Raw genomic sequence first — 22,015 nt, forward strand, 5'->3', positions numbered from 1 at the left:
ACATGCGCACAAAATCAAAACAGTCTGTTAATTTCCGTTTGATGTTCCTTTGATGTTTTTGGCGATACACATTTTGTACTATGCTTGTCCAGTGTTTAATGCAAAGATTAGGAAACAAAAATGAATGCAGCATTTGATTTTATATTTTGGCATGTGACATTTTGATTCCTCAATAATGGCTGGAAGAACTCAGCAGCAAGCTGATCGTACAAGACGAAAAAGAAGTCGAACTCTGCCACCCGTGTATACCGGAATAAGTGGGTCATTTGAGGACAAAGACAATGATTTTGTTTGGTAAGACAGTGATCGCATTTATTATTTGCTCTGCATTGTTTCTTTATCGACAGCTTATTTTTTCACCGCGTGTTCAAAAGTTATAATGTACAGCGGAGAAATTATGGATTTGTCGTCTGCACTCCCACGCATTTTCAAATTAGAAATCACCAATGCAGCAAATTGACTTTATGCAATGTATCATCTTTTTTGGATCTATCTGTCAAGTTGAAATTTTAAATACAACTGGCAATGCAATACAAAAATGATAGCCTGACATGTTATGAATTCCAAAATTTTGCAAATCACTTAAAAGTGGACTGCTGATCTTTGGAACAGTTAACATGTTTTAACATTACACCATGTACAATGACATCTTTAATATCCAATTTTGAGTCCTTGTCGCCGCTGTGGGACATATAGTAAAATAATATTAAAGAATGGAACAAAGGCAAAAAGATGCAGAATTACCATTCTCTACAATCATAATATACAGTGTATATATAAAAATGAAAAAGTAGCAATACTGTATATATCAAAGGAATTGAAAGTCATCTGATTCCACCAAATTGAATGTCGCAAAATTTGCATATTGAAGCTTCAATATTCCAGTATCATTAAGTGATTACAGGAAATATTATTTTTTTCCAATGAATTATTCGTATTGCAATGCTTTTCTTTTAAGTCTTATTTCTTGTGTTGTACTAACACCTTACATGCCTTAAGCATGATATAAAGAATGATAAGCGAAAGGCTTTCCAGGCATTCAGTAACAAAACTTGTAGTAATTGTTGCCCTTTACTAACATTTTTGTACGACAAGAATAGTTTTTAGATAATAAATGCTTATTTTCTTTGTGAAAGGTTGGCTCACAACAATATGTTCAGTCAAATAAATCTTATCATGTTGAAGCATTTAAAATCTTCATCACAAAACAACTAAATTCAAACATAATGGAGGAGAGGTAGGGGCCTGTATGCTCATCAAAGGCATGTCAGGATTATCAGGTTGTTGACTGGTCATTATCTTACATTGTTATCAGTGGCGGATCCAGAAATTTTCATAAGTGGGGCCCACTGACTGCCTAAGTGGGGGCCCGTTTCGGTCGAGCTTCAGTGATTCCCTTTATAATCAACCAATTTTTTTCTAGAAAAGGGGGGCCTGGGCAAGGGATTATTGTACCTGTGAAAGGGGAAAAATAAGTCTAAGTTGTTTCCTTGCAATAATTGAAAGCAGTTTGATAAATGCTTTTTAAACTAGTACTGGTACATGTACATTGTTCATGTATCTTTGATAGGATGACGGTCAAGTTTGATATTTATGATTTTCTCTTGTGCTGTACTGAAGTAATTATATACATGTATATGGTCCTTAATTCAATGATTGTTTGTCAATAACTTGAGAATGGTTCAACCAATGCTTACCAAAATTTAAAAATGTTTTTACTAATACACAATGTTTGATACTTGGATGGTCGTTGATTGTTGGGAAATGTCACTTTATGTTTAATTTTATGCAATAAATTGAGAATGTTTGATCCATCATCTTTGTCAAATTTCAATATAGTGTTTCTTTTATTAACATAATGGAGATCAGGATTTATTTTGAAATTTTTACTGTTCAGTATTGCAGTTTATGATCAGGAGTTATTGCTCCTTATAACCATTTTAAATTTCAATATGTTATTTCTTTTAACAGAATTCAGATTCAAATTTATTTTGAAATTTTTCACTATTCAATATTACAGTTCATGATCATGAGTTATTTCTCCTTCATTGTGTCCTTATACCCATGTTAACCGTTTAATTTTAATGCATTAAAAAATGGAAAAATGTAAGAAAAACCCTGTTTGCTATTATTTGTATCAAACTGGTGAAAATAATTGTCTAAAAGTTATAAACTTTGTGGACCAATACATTTTCCTTTTCTTTTTCAGTCCAATATGTTTTGATATCATAGAAGAAGCTCACATGACCAAGTGTGGTCATACTTTTTGGTAAGTTAAAATTAATATTTGAAAAAAAAACACAGTACAACCAAGTGTTGTAAATTAAATATATCTCTTCAGATAGTAACTATGGAGTTTATTTTGTTATTGATGAGATTTTTTTTTTTAATTATAACTGCTGCTATATTACAATTGAACTATACATATATACAGGGCCATTTAGGAAAAGGGCATGTTATATATAATCCAATCCAATTAAAAGTAAATCCTTTAATTGGTCCTGTTCTGATATGTCGCGCATCAGAACAGGAGCAATTAAAGGATTTAATTTTAATTAGATTGGTTATAATCTATATGAATAATAAAAGTCGGGGTGGATATCTAAGTGGTACATGTATTTGATAGTTTTCTTTTTCATGTAAATACAGCTGTTGTCTGCTCTATGGTCGGGTTATTGTCTCTTTGGACACATTCCCAATTTCCATTTTAAATTTTAATCATAGAAAATAAAGACAACAACACCCTAGTAATACTACATGAATAAAGATTCATTTGTCTACATGTTACACCACATGAGTGGCTACATCAGAAGGTAGTAATAGGGTAAAATGTACCTAAAGTACTGTACATGTATGTGCGGACTTTTGTCTAATAGCAGAAGAGGTTTAACAGTTACAAAAATGTATATATATATATATATATATATATATCTACTTTCATTTCTATATATATATAGAAATGAAAGTAGAAACAGATATATATATTGAATCTTAAAATAAAAAAAAAAATATTTAAAGAACTGTCTTAGTCTCAATCATGTTAATGTCTGTCTGTTTTGTATCAATTCTGCACTTACTAGTGTTCAACATTGTTTTGTATCAATTCTGCACTTACTAGTGTTCAACATTGTTTTGTATCAATTCTGCACTTACTAGTGTTCAACATTGTTTTGTATCAATTCTGCACTTACTAGTGTTCAACATTGTTTTGTATCAATTCTGCAGTACTAGTGTTCAACATTGTTTTGTATCAATTCTGCAGTACTAGTGTTCAACATTGTTTTGCATACATATGGTGGTTAGTCTAGTAAATTTTGATATTTCGCAATCCTACTATGAGGTTCATGTCAGGGTACAGGGACAAAGTTCTGGGAAAATATTTTTGTTGAAGGTTTCTTGTCTTTTGTACAGAAAAAACTTTTGGTTTTCCTGTTTATATTGTTTTACACTAGACTGTGACAAGTTATTTTGGGCCCATTCATAGCTTGGTTGCCGTTCTGTGTAAGTCAAGGCTCTGTGTTGAACACCATTCTTGACTTATAATAATTGTTTACTTTTGACACATTGTTTCTCATTAACACACATACCACATCTTCTTATTTCTTTCTACCACCAATTATTATTATGTTGGCATTGGAACTAACTGGAGAAAATATATTTTCAGCTACAAATGTATCAAACAAAGTTTAGAGAACAGTAATAGATGTCCCAAGTGTAACTATTTAATAGAGAGTTCAGATCAGATCTTTCCAAACTTCACATGTAAGTAATTAATTCCTTAGCTGTGTAGAGTTGTTGCATGTTCATGTTGTTGGCCTATTTTTCAAATGTTGTATATATATTACTGTGAAAGTACTTTAAATCGTGGGTATCAATTTTTGTGGTTTGAGCAATATTTAAATAAAACGTCTTGAAAAATTGGTTTATTTATATAATTATAAAAAGTATGTTCCCTATTGGAATTTTAAAAACAATATTTAAATGTTCATGGGTTTTTAAATTCGTGGATTTTAGTTTTCTAAAAAAATAAAAATTGAAAATTAAAAGCCTTTAGAAATGAAGTCACAAATAGTCTGGATTGAAGGAAATTGCAAAGTAAACATTGACCCATGTAAATCATAGTGATAACACTAATTTACCCATGATAAAGTGATCAACAGATTAAAGACCATCAAAGGTGTTAATTAGGCCATACACATGACACCTTAAGAAAACAGTAACATAAAGAAATGCTATAAACGTATCTTGAATTGTCAAATAATTCTTATCAAAATCAAGCCCAGCATGAAATCATTATTTCCCATATGTACAGAACTATGAGGATATAAAATGAACACTTTATCATACTAGCATATCAATACTGGAAATCTGACTTTCATCCACTAAAAATATTTTTTATGAGTATTAAAAGATCAACAGTTGTACAGTTTAGCTTATTAAAGATTAAATGGGTATAATCCTGCATGCGGTTGTAGTTCTATGACCGCTATTAAAGTATTCTCAGATTTGTCGTAATTCAATATATTTTCTATATCAAATCAGTAGTCAAACTTACCGATGGGGATCTTTCCATGTCTTGATTTGGACAATCAATGGTTGTTTTATTTCGTTGGACATTTAAATTCGTGGATAAAGTCATCCACAAAAACCACGAAAATTGGTACCCCACGAATAAAGTACTTTCACAGTATAAGCTGAATGTATTGTCCTAGCTCATATGGTCCTTGCATTTGTGATAAATGTAGGAATTGACCTATGGTTCAATCGGTGCATTACGTTTGCGTGCATTACATGTACCATTACATTTGCGCGCAAAAATCATTACGTTTGTGCACAGCTTTTGGTTACAATTGCACGCATTTTTTGACAAGTAAACTCAGGTGAAATATAGGTAATAATACTTATTTATTTATAATTTGTTCAAATATTCTCATTCTGTTAGTCTTAGTCCCCTGCTCACCAATGAGGAGGTGGAAGTAGGATTTCGAGCAAGATAAGTCCGTTGTATTATGCACAAGCGCTAAATCCTAGAAATATATACAGATAAAAATGTTAAAATGTTAAAACAGCTAATCTTAAAGGTAAAAGATAAAATCATCACTTTACATGTCAGTGAGTGCCAAAACTCCATGTGTGTGTCTTGGTGTAACTTTACAAACTAACTTAAATTATTTACTAATTTAAAAAAGATCACTATTCGTTGACACACTTTTACTCTGAAATATAAGCAATGAAGTTACATGTACAAATGTATGCATTAAGCTACACTACGGAATGATCACTTTATAATTTGTTTTTTGAATTCAATATGAACAATATAAAATTTGAATTAAGAAATATTTTAAAATTATTAATTCATAGTCATGTTTATTATGAAAATACAAAAAAATATATAGTCAATTATAATTTATTGATTTTTATTATATTTTTACCTGAGTTTACCTGTAAAATAAATGCGCGCAAATGTCATCAAAAGCTGCGCGCAAACGTAGTGCGCCCGGTTCAATGATAGCTCTAGGAGGGTAGCTATAACTTATGGTCCTTATGTTTGTTTACCCTTTACATTATGCAAAACACTATTCATAACAGAAATAAATGAACTATGGACTATCAAACAATTTCACATCTGCTACTTTTCATTCTTCGTTAATTTTCAGGTATTACATCAATCCTACGCATTATCATGATTATGTCATATATTATTGTTCCTCACTCACTCCCCCCCCCCCCTTTTTTTCTTCAAAAAAGATGAAATCAGATTTTAAATGGACAGTTTGTTGTATGTAAACATTCATGTAGCCTTATTCATGCTTTTAATAATGTCTTTTATAGAAGATATATATGAAATGCACTGATCCATACTACTTGAATGTTTTATATTTATGTGCATGCAAATGATTTGAAAGAATTTTAAAGCTGACACCAGATATTTGTGAGAAGATAGGATATTATATTTGATACAGGACAGGATGTTTACAAGACAGTGTCCTATAAACTTACTAGACCCAGTAACCTACACCTGTTAGGCATCCTGTTGGCTTTTAACATTTAAATGTCAGGTCATAGGGTGCAAATTGATAAAATAAACCTAAAAACAACTGTTGGAATGATTGAATATGTAGTTTAAATGATGCATGTGGTACTTAAGTAACATGTTTAGAAAGATTTAAGAATATAAACAATGATATAACATCCTATGTACATGTACATGATGTAGAGAGAATTTAAATTGTGTTGAGAAACTTGTCTCTATATTTAAACCTGTTTCAAAAACTCAAATTTTATTTTAAAAAAAGAACCAATCCATTTGATCATGTTTATAATCACACCAAAGATAGTATTTGAATCTTTACATATTGTTTAGTTTCATACTTTGTTTCAAATGCTAGGAAATTGAAATTTATATTGTTTATTTTTATATATAATTTTGTATTTATCTAACAAAGGCTGATCATCATGATCATAGAATATCTTTACAGTATTAAAATATCAGGCAGTTGTTAACATTGATATATTATGAACTGATAATACAGGATGAAGTCACTATAATTTCTTTATGAATTGCATATATCTATTTGAATTGATTGAATGGTGTTTAACAGCACTATTGTGCTATATCTAGTTAGTTGTGAGGAAGCCAAATTGCCTTGAACATGCTGAAAGAACCAACGTCCTTTGGTAGGAAATCTGACAGATTAAAAAGTATAAGATTATAAAGAAAGCACAATGATCCTTACATCTAGATCTGATCAAACAAAAGGTCTTTTTATTTTGATTTGCATAATTATACTTTGGAAAGATGCATGTATATTTTGTTTGATATACCTTTGTGACTTTTACATTGTACATGTATGATATTTTTTTGTAGTGAATGAATTAATAATGAAACACAGAGGAAAACTAGAAGAGAAAAAGATAAAGGTAGAAAATGTGAGTTGTACAATGTAAATTTATCGAATTTTAGAATAGAAAACAATATTATCTTTTTCTACATGTAATTATCTACTATGTAATCATTGAAATACTTTTTTCATTAGATAGCATACAAAAGAAATTTTCCTTAATCCTACAGAACAAAATGATAAGAAAACAAGTTTTTCATATATGTAAAAATGAACTTTTAAATGAAAAAAAAAAAACCAGTTAATATGTGGTAATTAAGTTCTTATTCCATACACTAGATAGTATAGTTGTATGTTATTTAAACCACCTTACAGGTCGAAAACAGACAACAAATATTACAGTCACTTAGGTCAGTAGCAGTGGTCATCATCAAATCTTACATTAGACTGGCCAGTAGGACCAGTTGAAATGAATATATTTTTGCATTTTGAAATAACCTGTTCTTCTTAAAGCTAAACTTCAAAATGTCATCTTAAATTTACTGGACCAACTAGTATACCTTTTGCTAGGCCACCTCAAAATTCACTGACCAGGGCAGAGGTCAATGCCCAAGTCAACTCCTGCAACAAAATAATATTATATCATTTACATATAGGCTATTTCTGTTTAGTTTTGAATTAACATAATTATTAATCAATTAAGACTGTTCATTAAACAATTCTTGACTACCTAGTTTGGTTACTACGAGAGTTTAAATGCAATAAAATGGAGATTCTAGCACAGAATGCATATATGATTTGATTTATTTTTATTTAGAATATACATGGAGGAAGTACAAATTGGTATGACATGATCACAGAGGATAGTTTAGATCTGCCCAATGTCAATAACCTACTGGAGATTTTACAGACAAAGAAACAAAAACTTGAAGCGGTTAGCTTATTATATTAAGTCATCTAGTGTCTTTTCATTTCAAGAGCAGAATAAAACATACTATTATACATATTAATCTGGTGTTATCAAAATAAATATTGTTGATTCATTTATTTTCATGGAATCAGAACAGATTGTATTTTTGCCGATATGAGATTTTATGGTTTTGCCAAAATCTGTATACAAGCCTGCATTTAATTTGTACTTTGTTGAACATTTTAATTTGGTTGTAAATCTATTCCCATAAAATACATGAAAATGTGTATCCCACAATTGATAATGAATCCACTGTAATACATAGATACTTTTTTATGTTGGAATATCATCTAAAATACAAAGACAAAAATGCTGATGGAATATCATATAAAAGACCTATACTGTAAACATTTGACATATATGTATATAAATTATTCTGACAAAACTTAAAAACATCTCATATGATTAATAATAAAATATATTTGTGATATTACAGGACACTCAGCTATCCCAGCACATGATATTGAAAGATTTTTTACATAACGTCAGACAGAAAAAACAAGAGGTAAGAACAGGTTGACTTTTATCATTTGTATTATCATTTATATTCTACTCAACCATATATTGTTTACACACCAATAACTTCTAAAACAAAATGTGCTACTTTATGACAAACAAGTTATAGCAGAAAAATGTAAATTTTAATAATCATAATATTAATCATGTTAATATTATTTATAAAAATAAGAAGATGTGGTATAATTGCCAATGAGACAACTCTCCACCAGGGACCAAATGAAGCAGAAGTAAGCAAGTATAGATCACTTTACAGCCATTAACAATGAGTAAAACCCATACCACATAGTCAGCTATATCAGACCCTGAAATGACAAATGTAAAACCCATACCACATAGTCAGCTATATAAGACCCTGAAATGACAAATGTAAAACCCATACCACATAGTAAGCTATATAAGACCCTGAAATGACAAATGTAAAACCCATACCACATAGTCAGCTATATAAGACCCTGAAATGACAAATGTAAAACCCATACCACATAGTCAGCTATATAAGACCCTGAAATGACAAATGTAAAACCCATACCACATAGTCAGCTATATAAGACCCTGAAATGACAAATGTAAAACCCATACCACATAGTCAGCTATATAAGACCCTGAAATGACAAATGTAAAACCCATACCACATAGTCAGCTATATAAGACCCTGAAATGACAAATGTAAAACCCATACCACATAGTCAGCTATATAAGACCCTGAAATGACAAATGTAAAACCCATACCACATAGTTAGCTATATAAGACCCTGAAATGACAAATGTAAAACCCATATCACATAGTAAGCTATATAAGACCCTGAAATGACAAATGTAAAACCCATACCACATAGTCAGCTATATAAGACCCTGAAATGATAAATGTAAAACCCATACCACATAGTCAGCTATATAAGACCCTGAAATGACAAATGTAAAACCCATACCACATAGTCAGCTATATAAGACCCTGAAATGACAAATGTAAAACCCATACCACATAGTAAGCTATATAAGACCCTGAAATGACAAATGTAAAACAATTCAAACAAGAAACTTATAATTTGTCTGATTTGTGTACTATACAATAACGAAAACAAATATGATATACAAAGAACAACAACACAATTACAGGCTCTTGACTTTGGACAGGCTCATATCAAATATGGCTTGGTTAAACATGTTTGTGTATGCCGAAACAATCCTGAACCTTGGACAGTGATATCACAGCACAACATAAGAACAACTATAAATATCAGTTGAAAATGGTTTAACTCTTCAGATCCATACAAAGAAAAAATAACAAACAAAAACAGGAAAAATACAAGGTAGAGATTGAGAATACTCAAAACTAGTTTAATAAAAAAAATCCTGTGTCAATAGCAGATAAATGTAAGTGAACTGATTTCAAATTTCAAGTTTTGTTTTTATGTATAATTTTTTTTAAATTCTACATTGGAGTCTCTTTTATAAAGATCCTTTACTGTATCTTTTAGCAATTGGATCAACTTCAGAAGGAATTATCATTGATAGATGAAGATTTGTCTAAAGTGGAGGTAAGATTTATAGACTGTGTGCTGTAAATAATCATGTGTCCATTGGAAAGACCAAGTTGTCATTAGATAAATATAAGGTCGCTTAATATAGTTTCTTTTAAAAGTAAATTTACAATGCAGAATTTGATTAGAAATAAGTAACCATAGTAGGATTTGTATGTATATATTTTTATAGAAAAATTAAAAATAGTCAATGTACAAAAATATTTAGATTACATAAATTTTAATCTTGAATAGATATGCATGCTCTGTCAGAATAAAACAAAACTTTAAAGTTTGTTGTGATAATTTAAGATTAATAAAAATATTGGTTTTTAGCATTGTACGGGATAATGTATGGCTACATCATATATAATGTATCTTGTAGGTGATGATTTCTGAAACAAAGAGAAAATTTTCATCCTTTTCAGTAAGTTACAATTTACTCAAGTAAATAGCAGTATTGGGAAGATTTCTTGAAAAGCTCCTCTTTTAATGATTCAGCTTCTTCATAATTAAAGAATTATTTGGTATTTGGTCAGTTTATAAAGATTATTTATCTTCTAGCATTTTCTATTTTATGAGAAGAGATGACTTGTTCTTGGTCTTGATAATATTGTGTTGTACCATGTTAGCAATTTTTTTCAGCCTGATGAATGTGTCAATCTTGATTATTCTTTCATTTCTAGGATCATCTTGTGCCTAATGGGTTTGATGTGGCCACAGATAATGGTAGTCAAGATGGATTTAATGGTAGTAAAAATGTAAGCTATGGGAGTGTTTTTTGACTTTTTGAAAAAACTGAGGCCAAATCTATGGGAGTCATTTGTAACATGTTATAGCTTATTCCATTATTCTTGTCGTAGCATAAAAAGTTATTGATCCAATAACTTGAAAAAGAAGAAAATGTTTATATATGCTATCATAGGTTAACTAGCATATGTTTTATCACAGAATTATATCTGAGGAATCATTTGTCCCATCTGTGTTAATATTTTACTGTAAAGTAGAGAATACTTAGATATAGATTTTTGACAACAATATTTAAGTTTTAAATTTTGGTAACTAAGATATAAAGACAGACTCTAAAATTTAAAGAACATATTTGGAAAATGAGCAAGTACTTATTGATTTGAAAGGAATAGTTCCAAATAAATCAAGCTAATTATTATAGCATGAGTTGTGCATTTTAATAATTTTTATGAGCATGCTATTTTCACTTCTCATGAATATTGTTTTTCAACAATGCACAAGCACAGACTAATAATTGTTAGCTCTTATTAACTTACTGACTGCCCTTGAAAGCCATTGGTGTGTAGGGCAGTAACAAAGTATGTTAGTTCTTAATCTGCAAAATGTGAAAAAGTTTTGAAATAATTCAATGACTAATTTATTTAAACCTTGTTTTAGGCTGGAAAACCTTTCTTTAACACAACTCATGCAGCAAGACGGAAGAAAGTGGACCAGCATTATGAAGATTTAGAACAATGTTATTTCAATATACGACAGAAAAAACTCTTTGAATTTGAGGACAAAAGCAATGGTTTAGATGAATTTACTGAAAGTCTTTCCAAATTTACACGATTTAGTTCATTTCGACCATTAGCCACACTTAGTTATGCTAGTGATATGTATAATGGATCTAGTAATATTGTATCCAGGTAAGATCTGATGATAATAGATTCAAGTATTGGAACACAGAAAAGTAACTGACATTAAAAGACATATATATATATATTCATAAAATAATTAGTAAAATAAGTAACAAGTTAACAGTTCATTCATACCCTTCCATGTCCATTTTAATGGAATAACTATAAATAGGATATGAGGCCAACATTAAAAATATCTTTGTTTCCCCTCTCCCGACTGAGGTTGTTAGGGTATGGGTAGGTAGGTAGGCAAATTATTTTATTTTATTCCTTGATATGGTTTTCTATATTGAATTTGTACACAATTCAACAGGTAAGGCTCAAGTCAAGAAAAGTGGGGTATTCCCTGTATTCTAATTCAGTGTACACCACAGTTTTCTGGTGTTAAAAAAAAACAATATACAGGGACCTTCTTTTTTTACTTATTCATTTAATTTAATGAAATCTAAAAAAGCACACATTCTACTTGTGATACTAATGCCTATTGATAGCAAGTATTTTTTTAGTTAAAAAATCAAGCTTATTTCAAGTCTAATTTGATGCATAACTCACAACAAAACAATTCCTTTGTTCACCAATTCATACCTTGATCATCAATTATGAGATGACAAAACGATACATGTATGTTAATCACTTGGGAATTAAAATTCAATGAATAAAAATTTTCAATAGAAGTGAACATAATTCAGTTATGTTCAGTTACACCTGGATCATGCAGCTTGGTCAATTGATTCCCAAACAAAGATTTGTATGTTTTTTTCGAGTTCTAGAAGAAACAAGGCTTCCCTTTATATTCATGTTTTGTATTTCCTAAAATACTTTTAATAAGTATTTACGAATTCTACTGATACAGGTATAACGTTAAAACGTGTCCTTTTGTAATTTTCATGCCATAAATTGAAAAAGGAAATCCCATTTAAACTGTTTTTTTTTTACCCCAGAAAACAGGGACGTTCCCTGAAAGCAGGGAATACATGTATCCCACATTTCCTGACTTGTGCCCAACCTGTTCAAAGACAAAGTAGATAGGTTTTAAAGCATGAGTCGGACCATTTTTACTCAAAGTCTTTAAGATTTTATCCTTTAAACAGGAACAGAGGTTAGACACAAAGCAAATCAAGATGCAGTCTCAGCAGATTGAAAGATGCTTCATTTTTTTTTTTTTTATTTTCAAAAAAAGTTCACCCTTGCAAACAAACAAATCGTGTGGGAAAGCATTTTGTTTGTTTTCCTTGATTCCGAATCATGTAGACGCTTCAATGCAAAAATACCTTGATTTAAAACGCTCGTTGACTACAGCATCGGAAAGATATCACCAATAACCAACATAGCAAAAAACAAAATAGTGGACAAGAATGGCCAATAAAATTTTTCGGGTAGCGGTGATTTTACCGGGTCGGTCGTGTGAGGGGAAACAAACAATATTTTATTTTTGGCCTGATTGGGTCAATGGTCAAAATAAAATAAAAATTATACAACAGTCAACGCTGAACATATAGTTAAGAATGAAGAAAGATACAGTTGTGTTGTGATATATTTTAATTATGTTTTATTTTATTACAGTATAGAATTTGATAGAGATTGTGATTATTTTGCTATAGCTGGAGTTACAAGAAAAATTAAAGTAAGTTTACAAATAAAACACCAGGGTATGGAGTAATGATTTATGGATTTATAAATAAAAAGTAAGTTCAATAATTTTAAAATGTTGTTACTAATAAAATGGAGGTCAAGTATGATATTGACTATTTCATATGCTTGTATAATTCTTATATGATTTGCATATATAAGGGAATACATTCCTGTAGTTGATCTTGATGTTGGTTATTTTTCGATAGACAACGTTGACCAAACTTCTTTTCATAACCAATGTAAACAAAATGACGGCGATAATAGCACTTGCGTCACCAAATTTATTTTCACAGCACATTTAAAATCGTTAAACAAATTAATAAACAAAAACGTTCATTTGAATGATAATGAGAGTTTTTGCAGTTAACTTTTTATCAGATAGCAAATTTTATTGAGTGCATATTTTTGCGTTAACGAACAAATATATTCATGCACCAGAACTATTCAATGACACAAATATGTAATTTACGTGTGATAGAGGTAACGAGTGTGGAAAAATATATTCCCTATCTCCAATTTTAAAGAATTGTAAGGATTAAACGCCTCTTTAAATGAATTTATTGGTGTATAAACTGGACCAAGTCACTCACAAACATATCATTTGTCAGTGAATTGGTCAAGTTTATACACCAATAAGTTACTTTAAAGAGGTGTTTAAACCTATAATATTATTTGATAAGGGATGCTATAGACATATGAGAGTCACTTGACTAACATTTTCTATTTCAGATATATGAATATGATACTGTGATAAAGGATGCTGTAGATACATAGTCACATGACAGTCACATGACTTACATTTTCTATTTCAGATATATGAATATGATACTGTGATAAAGGATGCTGTAAATACATAGTCACATGACAGTCACTTGAATTACATTTTCTATTTCAGATATATGAATATGATACTGTGATAAAGGATGCTGTAGATACATAGTCACATGACAGTCACATGACTTACATTTTCTATTTCAGATATATGAATATGATACTGTGATAAAGGATGCTGTAAATACATAGTCACATGACAGTCACATGAATTACATTTTCTATTTCAGATATATGAATATGATACTGTGATAAAGGATGCTGTAAATACATAGTCACATGACAGTCACATGACTTACATTTTCTATTTCAGATATATGAATATGATACTGTGATAAAGGATGCTGTAGATATACATTATCCTGTACATGAAATGGTGTGCAATTCTAAAATCAGGTCAGTATTTCATGACATTGTTCATCTCAAAGCTCATACATGACTGGTCTGCAGAGAACTTACTAATGCATGTACTGGGAACCTGACCTCATTATGCTTTCAATGCCAAGTAAGATGAAAAATACAAGAGCGACATTTCAATGATTCCATGTTTATTGTACATGATATTGATATTATAATATGGAAATAGAAATCAGTATCTGCTCAAAAGAATTGTTCTAGAGAAATATAATCACAGGTCTTCTTGAATATGAACTATAAACTATAACAAGATTTTATCAAGTGATATCATTTATGTTTGCAGTGTCTGTAAGAATTGTATAAAAAACTTCTTTATTTATAATAAGTTTGAAGTAAATTTTCTTGTTGGGTTCATTTAATCATGGTGTATTTGATGTTTTACAGTTGTGTGACTTGGAGTTCATACCATAAAAATCTACTAGCTAGCTCAGACTATGAAGGGACAATCACCCTATGGGATGCTTTTACGGGTCAAACTTCTAAAATATTTCAGGTAAGACTGACAGATAGGAGGTAGTTATATTTTCTTTTTACAGTTGTCACATCAAGAAAAGTGACAATGTTTCATACACTTGATAAAGGAGATCTTTATCCTTAATTTTACTTATTGGAAATGTGGATTGAGCTGTGTGTTAAGGTCAAAATCTAAGAAACTACAAGAATAAAAAATTGTTCAAGTTTCTGAAACCCTGTGTCTCTCCTGTGATTGCTGCTGTCAAGTGTAAAAGTGTAATGCTATTTTTTTTTATCATGAAGGAGCTTCTGTCCAAGTTTCATAAAATCCCAAATAAATATATTTTTAAAATTCTCCAGATAATATATATCTTATTTATAAAAAAAGCTTTTGTGTTAAGTTTGTCATAAATTTTATGAAGGTTTAACAAAGTTAATAAATCGCCAAAAAAAACCAGGCCTTTCAAAGTAAAAATTTAAAAAAAAAATTTAATGCATAATGAATAAACACAGAAGTCAACAGAAAAAAAATACTTGACATGCCCATTATGCTAGGTTGCTTATTAACATAACTTTTGTGAGTCTCTTGATGCCATTTTATTACAAGTTCTTCAGAGTATGTAATGTTATTATATTTACAGGAACATGAAAAACGATGTTGGAGTGTAGATTTCAATAGAATGGATCCTAAACTATTAGCTTCAGGTTCTGATGATGCCAAAGGTTTGTTTTGCATTGTATAATTTGTGCTTAAACTGCTATTTAGAAAGTATATTGATGTAATAAGCAGATTGTTTGATAATAGCATTTAAAACATGAACAAATATATTTTTTAGAACTTACTTTGTTATGAAAAATACTTTGTGTCGTGAATAATGTAGGAATGCGTCTCTCCTAACTATACAAACTTAGTTCAACTATAAATAACATGCACATATTGGATCACACAAAGTTGTATCAGAACTTTCGAATGCCTTGAAAGATAATAATGATGCTTGAATGTTTTCTGTTATTGCACACACTAGTACTGCGTCAATGATTGGTATAATAAAATATTTGATTTCATTTTGGTATCACATTGTAAGTTTACCTCACAGCACCTCTAGTTCATATTGATTTCAATAACATTGTCCACAAACTTTCAAACCAGACAGTTAGAAATATCTATTTTGTTATTATAATATTTTGTAGTTGACTACATAAAGAGGGGATTGGAATCACTGATATTGTAATCAACATTAATCATGTTTGGGAACTAAGGAGAATTTTAAGTAACATGTTGAAATTATTGTCTTTTACAGTAAAATTATGGTCCACGAATACAGATCATTCTATAGCATGTTTAGAAGCCAAGGCTAATGTATGTTGTGTATACTTCAATCCAGAAAGTCGTTATCATTTAGCTTTTGGTTCTGCAGGTTTGTACAAATTATTATTCCCCTACTGACCAAGTCAAAGGGGATTATTTATTTGATATCTGTCTGTCTGTCTGTCTGTACATCCATCTGTCAGTCCAGCAAATCCGTTTTCCACACTTTTTTCTTCATGCTTGAAGATATTGATTTGATATTTAGTGTTTTGTTTATATGATCCGTTACATAACAAGATTGAATTTGGTTTCGGTCTGATGATTTTTTGCTGAACTATTGTCCTTTAACCTAGAAAATTACTAAAATTAAGGTATAACAGTACTGTAGTTGAAGAGTTGCCACCGTCAATTGTAGATTTGACGGTCGCAAATGCAGTTTTACTGGCGACGCGTAGCGGAGACAGTAAAACAGAGATTTGCAACCATCAAATCAAAATTGAAGGTGGCAACTCTTCAACTACAGTACTGTTATACCTTAATTTTAGTAATTTACCTGCACGCTTCAAATTTGGATAAAATTACATAAAAACGCCAAATTTGAGGTAGGATTTGTTTTATTTTTGATTATATAGTAGTAGTCCACATTTGTTGATTCAATCAATTCAAAATGGCGGGTCCCTCCTTAGTTATGCCTGGTCAACTGTGGATTTGATGGCAACTTTTAGCCAATGAAAAAAATTGTTACATCGCAATTGCATTAGAATAATCAGTTTACTACACTATTTTATCTTTCTTGAAGATATTGATTTGATAATTGGTATATAGAGTTATCATGACAAGTTACAGATCAAATTTGAATTTTGTTCAGGTCTGATGATTTTGTGCAAAGTTATGTTCCTTGGACTTAAAAGAATCACATAAATAATCAGTTTTCAAAACTTTTTTTGTCTTTGATTTTAAAGGTCTTTACATGTCTTAGAATATGCAATTTTGCAGGGGAGACAAGTCTCTGTGGTTGATATGGTTTGTTCAATATACTTGTGTTTCCTGTTTTCCATTTTGTTCATATATTATTAAGAAGTAGCACCTTCTAACTTAGTATATATGAACATTAATATTGTTATTACCGTAAACACTGTAATTCATTTAACTGTTACAGATCATTGTGTTCATTATTATGATTTACGGAATACAAAACAAGCTGTGATGGTTTTCAAAGGGCATCGGAAGGCAGTATCTTACTGTAAATTCTTAAATTCTCAGGAAATAGTTTCTGCGTAAGTATTGATTTTAAAGTAATAAGATTAGATATAAAAAGCATTAAGAAAGTCCAAAGTTATCTAAATATAAACACAGTCGCTTTGGTATTTCAATGAAAAGCTTCCGAGAATTTTAAAGTCTGAGGGTCATGTTTATAATTCCTTGTATGTTTCAAATATATAACGTCAGGGTACCCAAATTGCACATATTTTGACAGTTTTTATACGACCGCAAAAATTTTAATTTTTTGGTCGTATATTGCTATCATGTTGGCGTCTGCGTCGTCGTCGTCGTCGTCGTCCGAATACTTTTAGTTTTCGCACTCTAACTTTAGTAAAAGTGAATAGAAATCAATGAAATTTTAACACAAGGTTTATGACCACAAAAGGAAGGTTGGGATTGATTTTGGGAGTTTTGGTCCCAACATTTTAGGAATATGGGCCAAAAAGGGCCCAAATAAGCATTTTCTTGGTTTTCGCACTATAACTTTAGTTTAAGTGAATAGAAATTTATGAAATTTTGACACAAGGTTTATGACCACAAAAGGAAGGTTGGGATTGATTTTGGGAGTTTTGGTTCCAACAGTTTAGGAATTAAGGGCCAAAAAAGGGCCCAAATTAGCATTATTCTTGGTTTTCGCATAATAACTTTAGTATAAGTAAATAGAAATCAATGAAATTTTAACACAAGGTTTATGACCACAAAAGGAAGGTTGGGATTGATTTTTGGAGTTGAGGTCACAACAGTTTATGAATTAGGGGCCAAAAAGGGGCCCAAATAAGCATTATTTTTGGTTTTTGCACCATAACTTTATTATAAGTAAATAGAAATCTATGAAATTTAAACACAAGGTTTATGACGATAAAAGGAAGGTGAGGTTTGATTTTGGGAGTTTTGGTTCTAACAGTTTAGGAATAAGGGGCCCAAAGGGTCCAAAATTGAACTTTGTGTGATTTCATCAAAAATTGAATAATTGGGGTTCTTTGATATGCCGAATCTAACTATGTATGTAGATTCTTAACTTTTGGTCCCGTTTTCAAATTGGTCTACATTTAGGTCCAAAGGGTCCAAAATTAAACTTAGGTTTGATTTTAACAAAAATTGAATCCTTGGGGTTCTTTGATATGCTGAATTTAAAAATGTACTTAGATTTTTAATTATTGGCATAGTTTTCAAGTTGGTCCAAATGGGGGTCCAAAATTAAACTTTGTTTGATTTCATCTAAAATTGAATAAATGGGTTCTTTGATATGCCAAATCTAACTGTGTATGTAGATTCTTAATTTTTGGTCCAGTTTTCAAATTGGTCTACATTAAGGTCCAAAGGGTCCAAAATTAAACTAAGTTTGATTTTAACAAAAATTAAATTCTTGGGCTTATTTGATATGCTTTATCTAAATATGTACTTTGATTTTTGATTATGGGCCCAGTTTTCAAGTTGGTCCAAATCAGGATTCCATATCAAGTATTGTGCAATAGCAAGAAATTTTCAATTGCACAGTATTGCACAATAGCAAGAAATATCTAATTGCACAATATTGTGCAATAGCAATTAATTTTCAATTGGAGTTATCTTTCTTTGTATAGAATAGTAGTTGATAATATATGTTGGAAATTTGCCAGACATGACTATGATGTCATTTTCTATTTTTATTTGCCAATAACTTTATGTAAATAACTTCATTGGAAATTTGCCAATATAAAATGTTGCTGATGAAGCTTTTTTTCCTTATCTTATCTAAAATGTTTTTAGATAATGTATGTTGGACATTTGCAAGACATGACTATGATGTCATTTTCTATTTTTATTTGCCAATAACTTTATGTAAATAACTTCATTGGAAATTTGCCAATATAAAATGTTGCTGATGAAGTTTTTTTTATTGTTTTATACAATAAACAATGTATATTCACTTTTACTACCAACCAATCTTTACCATTCAGTGATAACAAGCACTTTATTTTACATTTTAATATTTTATGATGTATTTAAAAGAGTAGTTATTGTTGCAAACTCCATTAGAAATTTGAATTGATATCAGTTTTGGAAAAAGGGAAACGGGAAACGGGGATGTGAAAAAAAAGGGGGGGGGGGGTTTAAATTTTTCTCATTTCAGATTTCATAAATAAAACGAAAATTTCTTCAAACATTTTTTTGAGAGGATTAATATTCAACAGCATAGTGAATTGCTCAAAGGCAAAAAAAAATTTTAAGTTCATTAGGCCACATTCATTCTGTGTCAGAAACCTATGCTGTGTCAACTATTTAATTTTAGATTTAAAAAGTTTGAAGAAATCTTTAATTGATTTGTAAAATCTTGACATTTGTTTTGTGTAAAAAAAAAACCATGTAATGTCAAAAATTTGATCACAATCCAAATTCAGAGCTGTATCACGCTTGAATGTTTTGTCCATACTTGCCCCAACTGTTCAGGGTTCGACCTCTGCGGTCGTATAAAGCTGCGCCCTGCGGAGCACCTGGTTTTATCATACGTTTATTTATACTTCAGACAAAAGTCTTTTTATATGTTTATTTTGTAGATGTATCATTATTTATTATATGGTTTCACCAATTTAATTTTGAATCCATATGGAATCATGGAAAAATTGGTCTAAACTGACATCCAAACCATCAATGATTCTGAAATGAGGAGTACCCAAATTGCATCCATGATCATCCATGCTTAAATTAACATTGTCAAAAGTCTAATAACAGAGCTTTTGTTTATTTTTTTTCAAATATTTTGAACAATTGGATATTAGTACATGCTTACTCTTAATTTTTTAAGGAAAAGATACTTGTAACATATTGCATTTTCTCATTTAAAAAAAGATGACGTTTTGATGACGTCGCATGGTGACGTTTCAGAATATTTTGCTTTTTCAGTAAACACTTCATTTGTTGATAAATACTATGAACGTTTTGTGCATATCTAAATATTTTTACCTATGTTGAAAGATGTGCATAGTATCAAATCTTAAAAATTCAAATGGTTTAGTCAAGGAAATCTTGTAAGATTTCCACTGCAATTTTTGCTAAATAGGTGCAATTTTGGTACCGTTCCGTTAGTGTCAATTTATGTTGAAGAATTTTGCCATCTTTTTTTTTTTTTTTTTGAATGACTTGAAGATGAAAAAGATATATCAAAACAACAATATTTCAATATCTTGAAATCACGTAATGCTTTGATGTATTTGAACAGATCGACAGATAGCCAGTTAAAGCTTTGGGAGGTCAGTAAACCATCCTGTCTACGGACATTTAAAGGACATACCAATGAGAAAAACTTTGTTGGTCTAGCAACAGATGGTGATTATATAGCTTGTGGTAAGTATGGCAATACTGTGTTTGTATTTTATTTCTTAACCTTATATAATTGACAGTCTGTATTTGTCAATATATGATAATATAAATACAAAATTATTTATAGGATATATGAGTTGAAATACATTATTGCAAAAATTAAAATTGCATTTTAGTCTAAAATGACAAAATTGCAATAATAAATGCATGCTATCATTTCTGAATTTACAGTAAAACTATCCTGATTAACATTGGTAGGTATATTAAACAATGTAATGATTTAGATTTTAGAGAATTCTGATATAACAGTGTATGGCAGGCTACAAACTGTTTGAATATTGCTAAGTCTAGTTTATGAATACAAAAAATAAACATGCATACATTTTCTTACTGAAGGTCGAAAATGGCCTCTAACCCTGTCAAAAGACAGGGCCTACATGGTAAAGCTTAAGGTTAATGTTTCATTAATATTTTTTTCTTTTTTTCAGGTAGTGAGAATAATTCCTTGTTTGTTTATTATAAAGGATTATCAAAACAACTGTTGACATTTAAGTTTGAGACTGTTAAAAGTGTGCTGGTGAGTACAGTAGATTGTCAGACTACATTTATAGCCAGCCATCCATTAGATCATCTTTTGAAATTTGTAGTACCCAGTAATTGGCCTAAATAGAAAACATAAAAGTCTTGAGGACCAATTTCAACTCTTTAAGAACCTTTTCCTTTTCGTCTCATTTTCTAAAGATTCACAGCATTCTTGAATTTAATATTGTGTCATGTGGGCATGTTTTAATGTTGGATGTGTGTTCCCTTCCATTGCTCATCAACTCCCAGTTAACCAAATACCTAAAGCAAGGGTATATTAGTGACTATTGCTCACTGTACATCTGGTTTGGCCAAAAATAAAATATTGTTTGTTTCCCCTCACACGACCGACCCGGTAAAATCACCGCGACCCGAAAAATTTTATTGGCCATTCTTGTCCACTATTTTTTTTTTTTTGCTATGTTGGTTATTGGTGATATCTTTCCGATGCTGTAGTCAACGATCGTTGGGTTTTGGTGATACCTTTCCGATGCTGTAGTCAACGAGCGTTTAAAATCAAGGTATTTTTGCATTGAAGCGTCTACATGATTCGGAATCAAGGAAAACAAACAAAATGCTTTCCACACGATTTGTTTGTGTGCAAGGGTGATCTTTTTTTCAAAATAAAAAAAATACTGAAGCATCTTTTAACCCGCTGAGTGCATCTTGATTTGCTTTGTGTCTAACCTCTGTTCCTGTTTAAAGGATAAAATCTTAAAGACTTGGAG

The 22,015-nt window shown here is 30.5% G+C and overlaps 1 protein-coding gene across 1 annotated transcript in view; it reads left to right on the forward strand.

The window, feature by feature from the left end:
* The first annotated feature begins 23 nt into the window (after nt 1-23).
* LOC143063262 (E3 ubiquitin-protein ligase COP1-like) overlaps nt 24-22,015 on the forward strand; it is a 29,290-nt gene continuing 7,298 nt past the window's right edge. The window contains exons 1-18 of the mRNA XM_076235300.1: nt 24-294; nt 2,210-2,269; nt 3,665-3,762; nt 6,869-6,930; nt 7,660-7,776; nt 8,249-8,317; nt 9,810-9,869; nt 10,237-10,278; nt 10,538-10,612; nt 11,259-11,509; nt 13,064-13,124; nt 14,277-14,359; nt 14,765-14,873; nt 15,475-15,556; nt 16,135-16,251; nt 17,302-17,419; nt 20,605-20,729; nt 21,194-21,282. Coding sequence (XP_076091415.1) covers nt 176-294; nt 2,210-2,269; nt 3,665-3,762; nt 6,869-6,930; nt 7,660-7,776; nt 8,249-8,317; nt 9,810-9,869; nt 10,237-10,278; nt 10,538-10,612; nt 11,259-11,509; nt 13,064-13,124; nt 14,277-14,359; nt 14,765-14,873; nt 15,475-15,556; nt 16,135-16,251; nt 17,302-17,419; nt 20,605-20,729; nt 21,194-21,282 — 1,737 coding nt within the window. The 5' untranslated portion in view covers nt 24-175. The remainder of the gene's footprint in view (nt 295-2,209; nt 2,270-3,664; nt 3,763-6,868; nt 6,931-7,659; nt 7,777-8,248; nt 8,318-9,809; nt 9,870-10,236; nt 10,279-10,537; nt 10,613-11,258; nt 11,510-13,063; nt 13,125-14,276; nt 14,360-14,764; nt 14,874-15,474; nt 15,557-16,134; nt 16,252-17,301; nt 17,420-20,604; nt 20,730-21,193; nt 21,283-22,015) is intronic.

The sequence above is a fragment of the Mytilus galloprovincialis genome, chromosome 2 (assembly GCF_965363235.1).
Source record: "Mytilus galloprovincialis chromosome 2, xbMytGall1.hap1.1, whole genome shotgun sequence".
In the NCBI taxonomy this organism is placed as follows: Eukaryota; Metazoa; Mollusca; class Bivalvia; order Mytilida; family Mytilidae; genus Mytilus; species Mytilus galloprovincialis.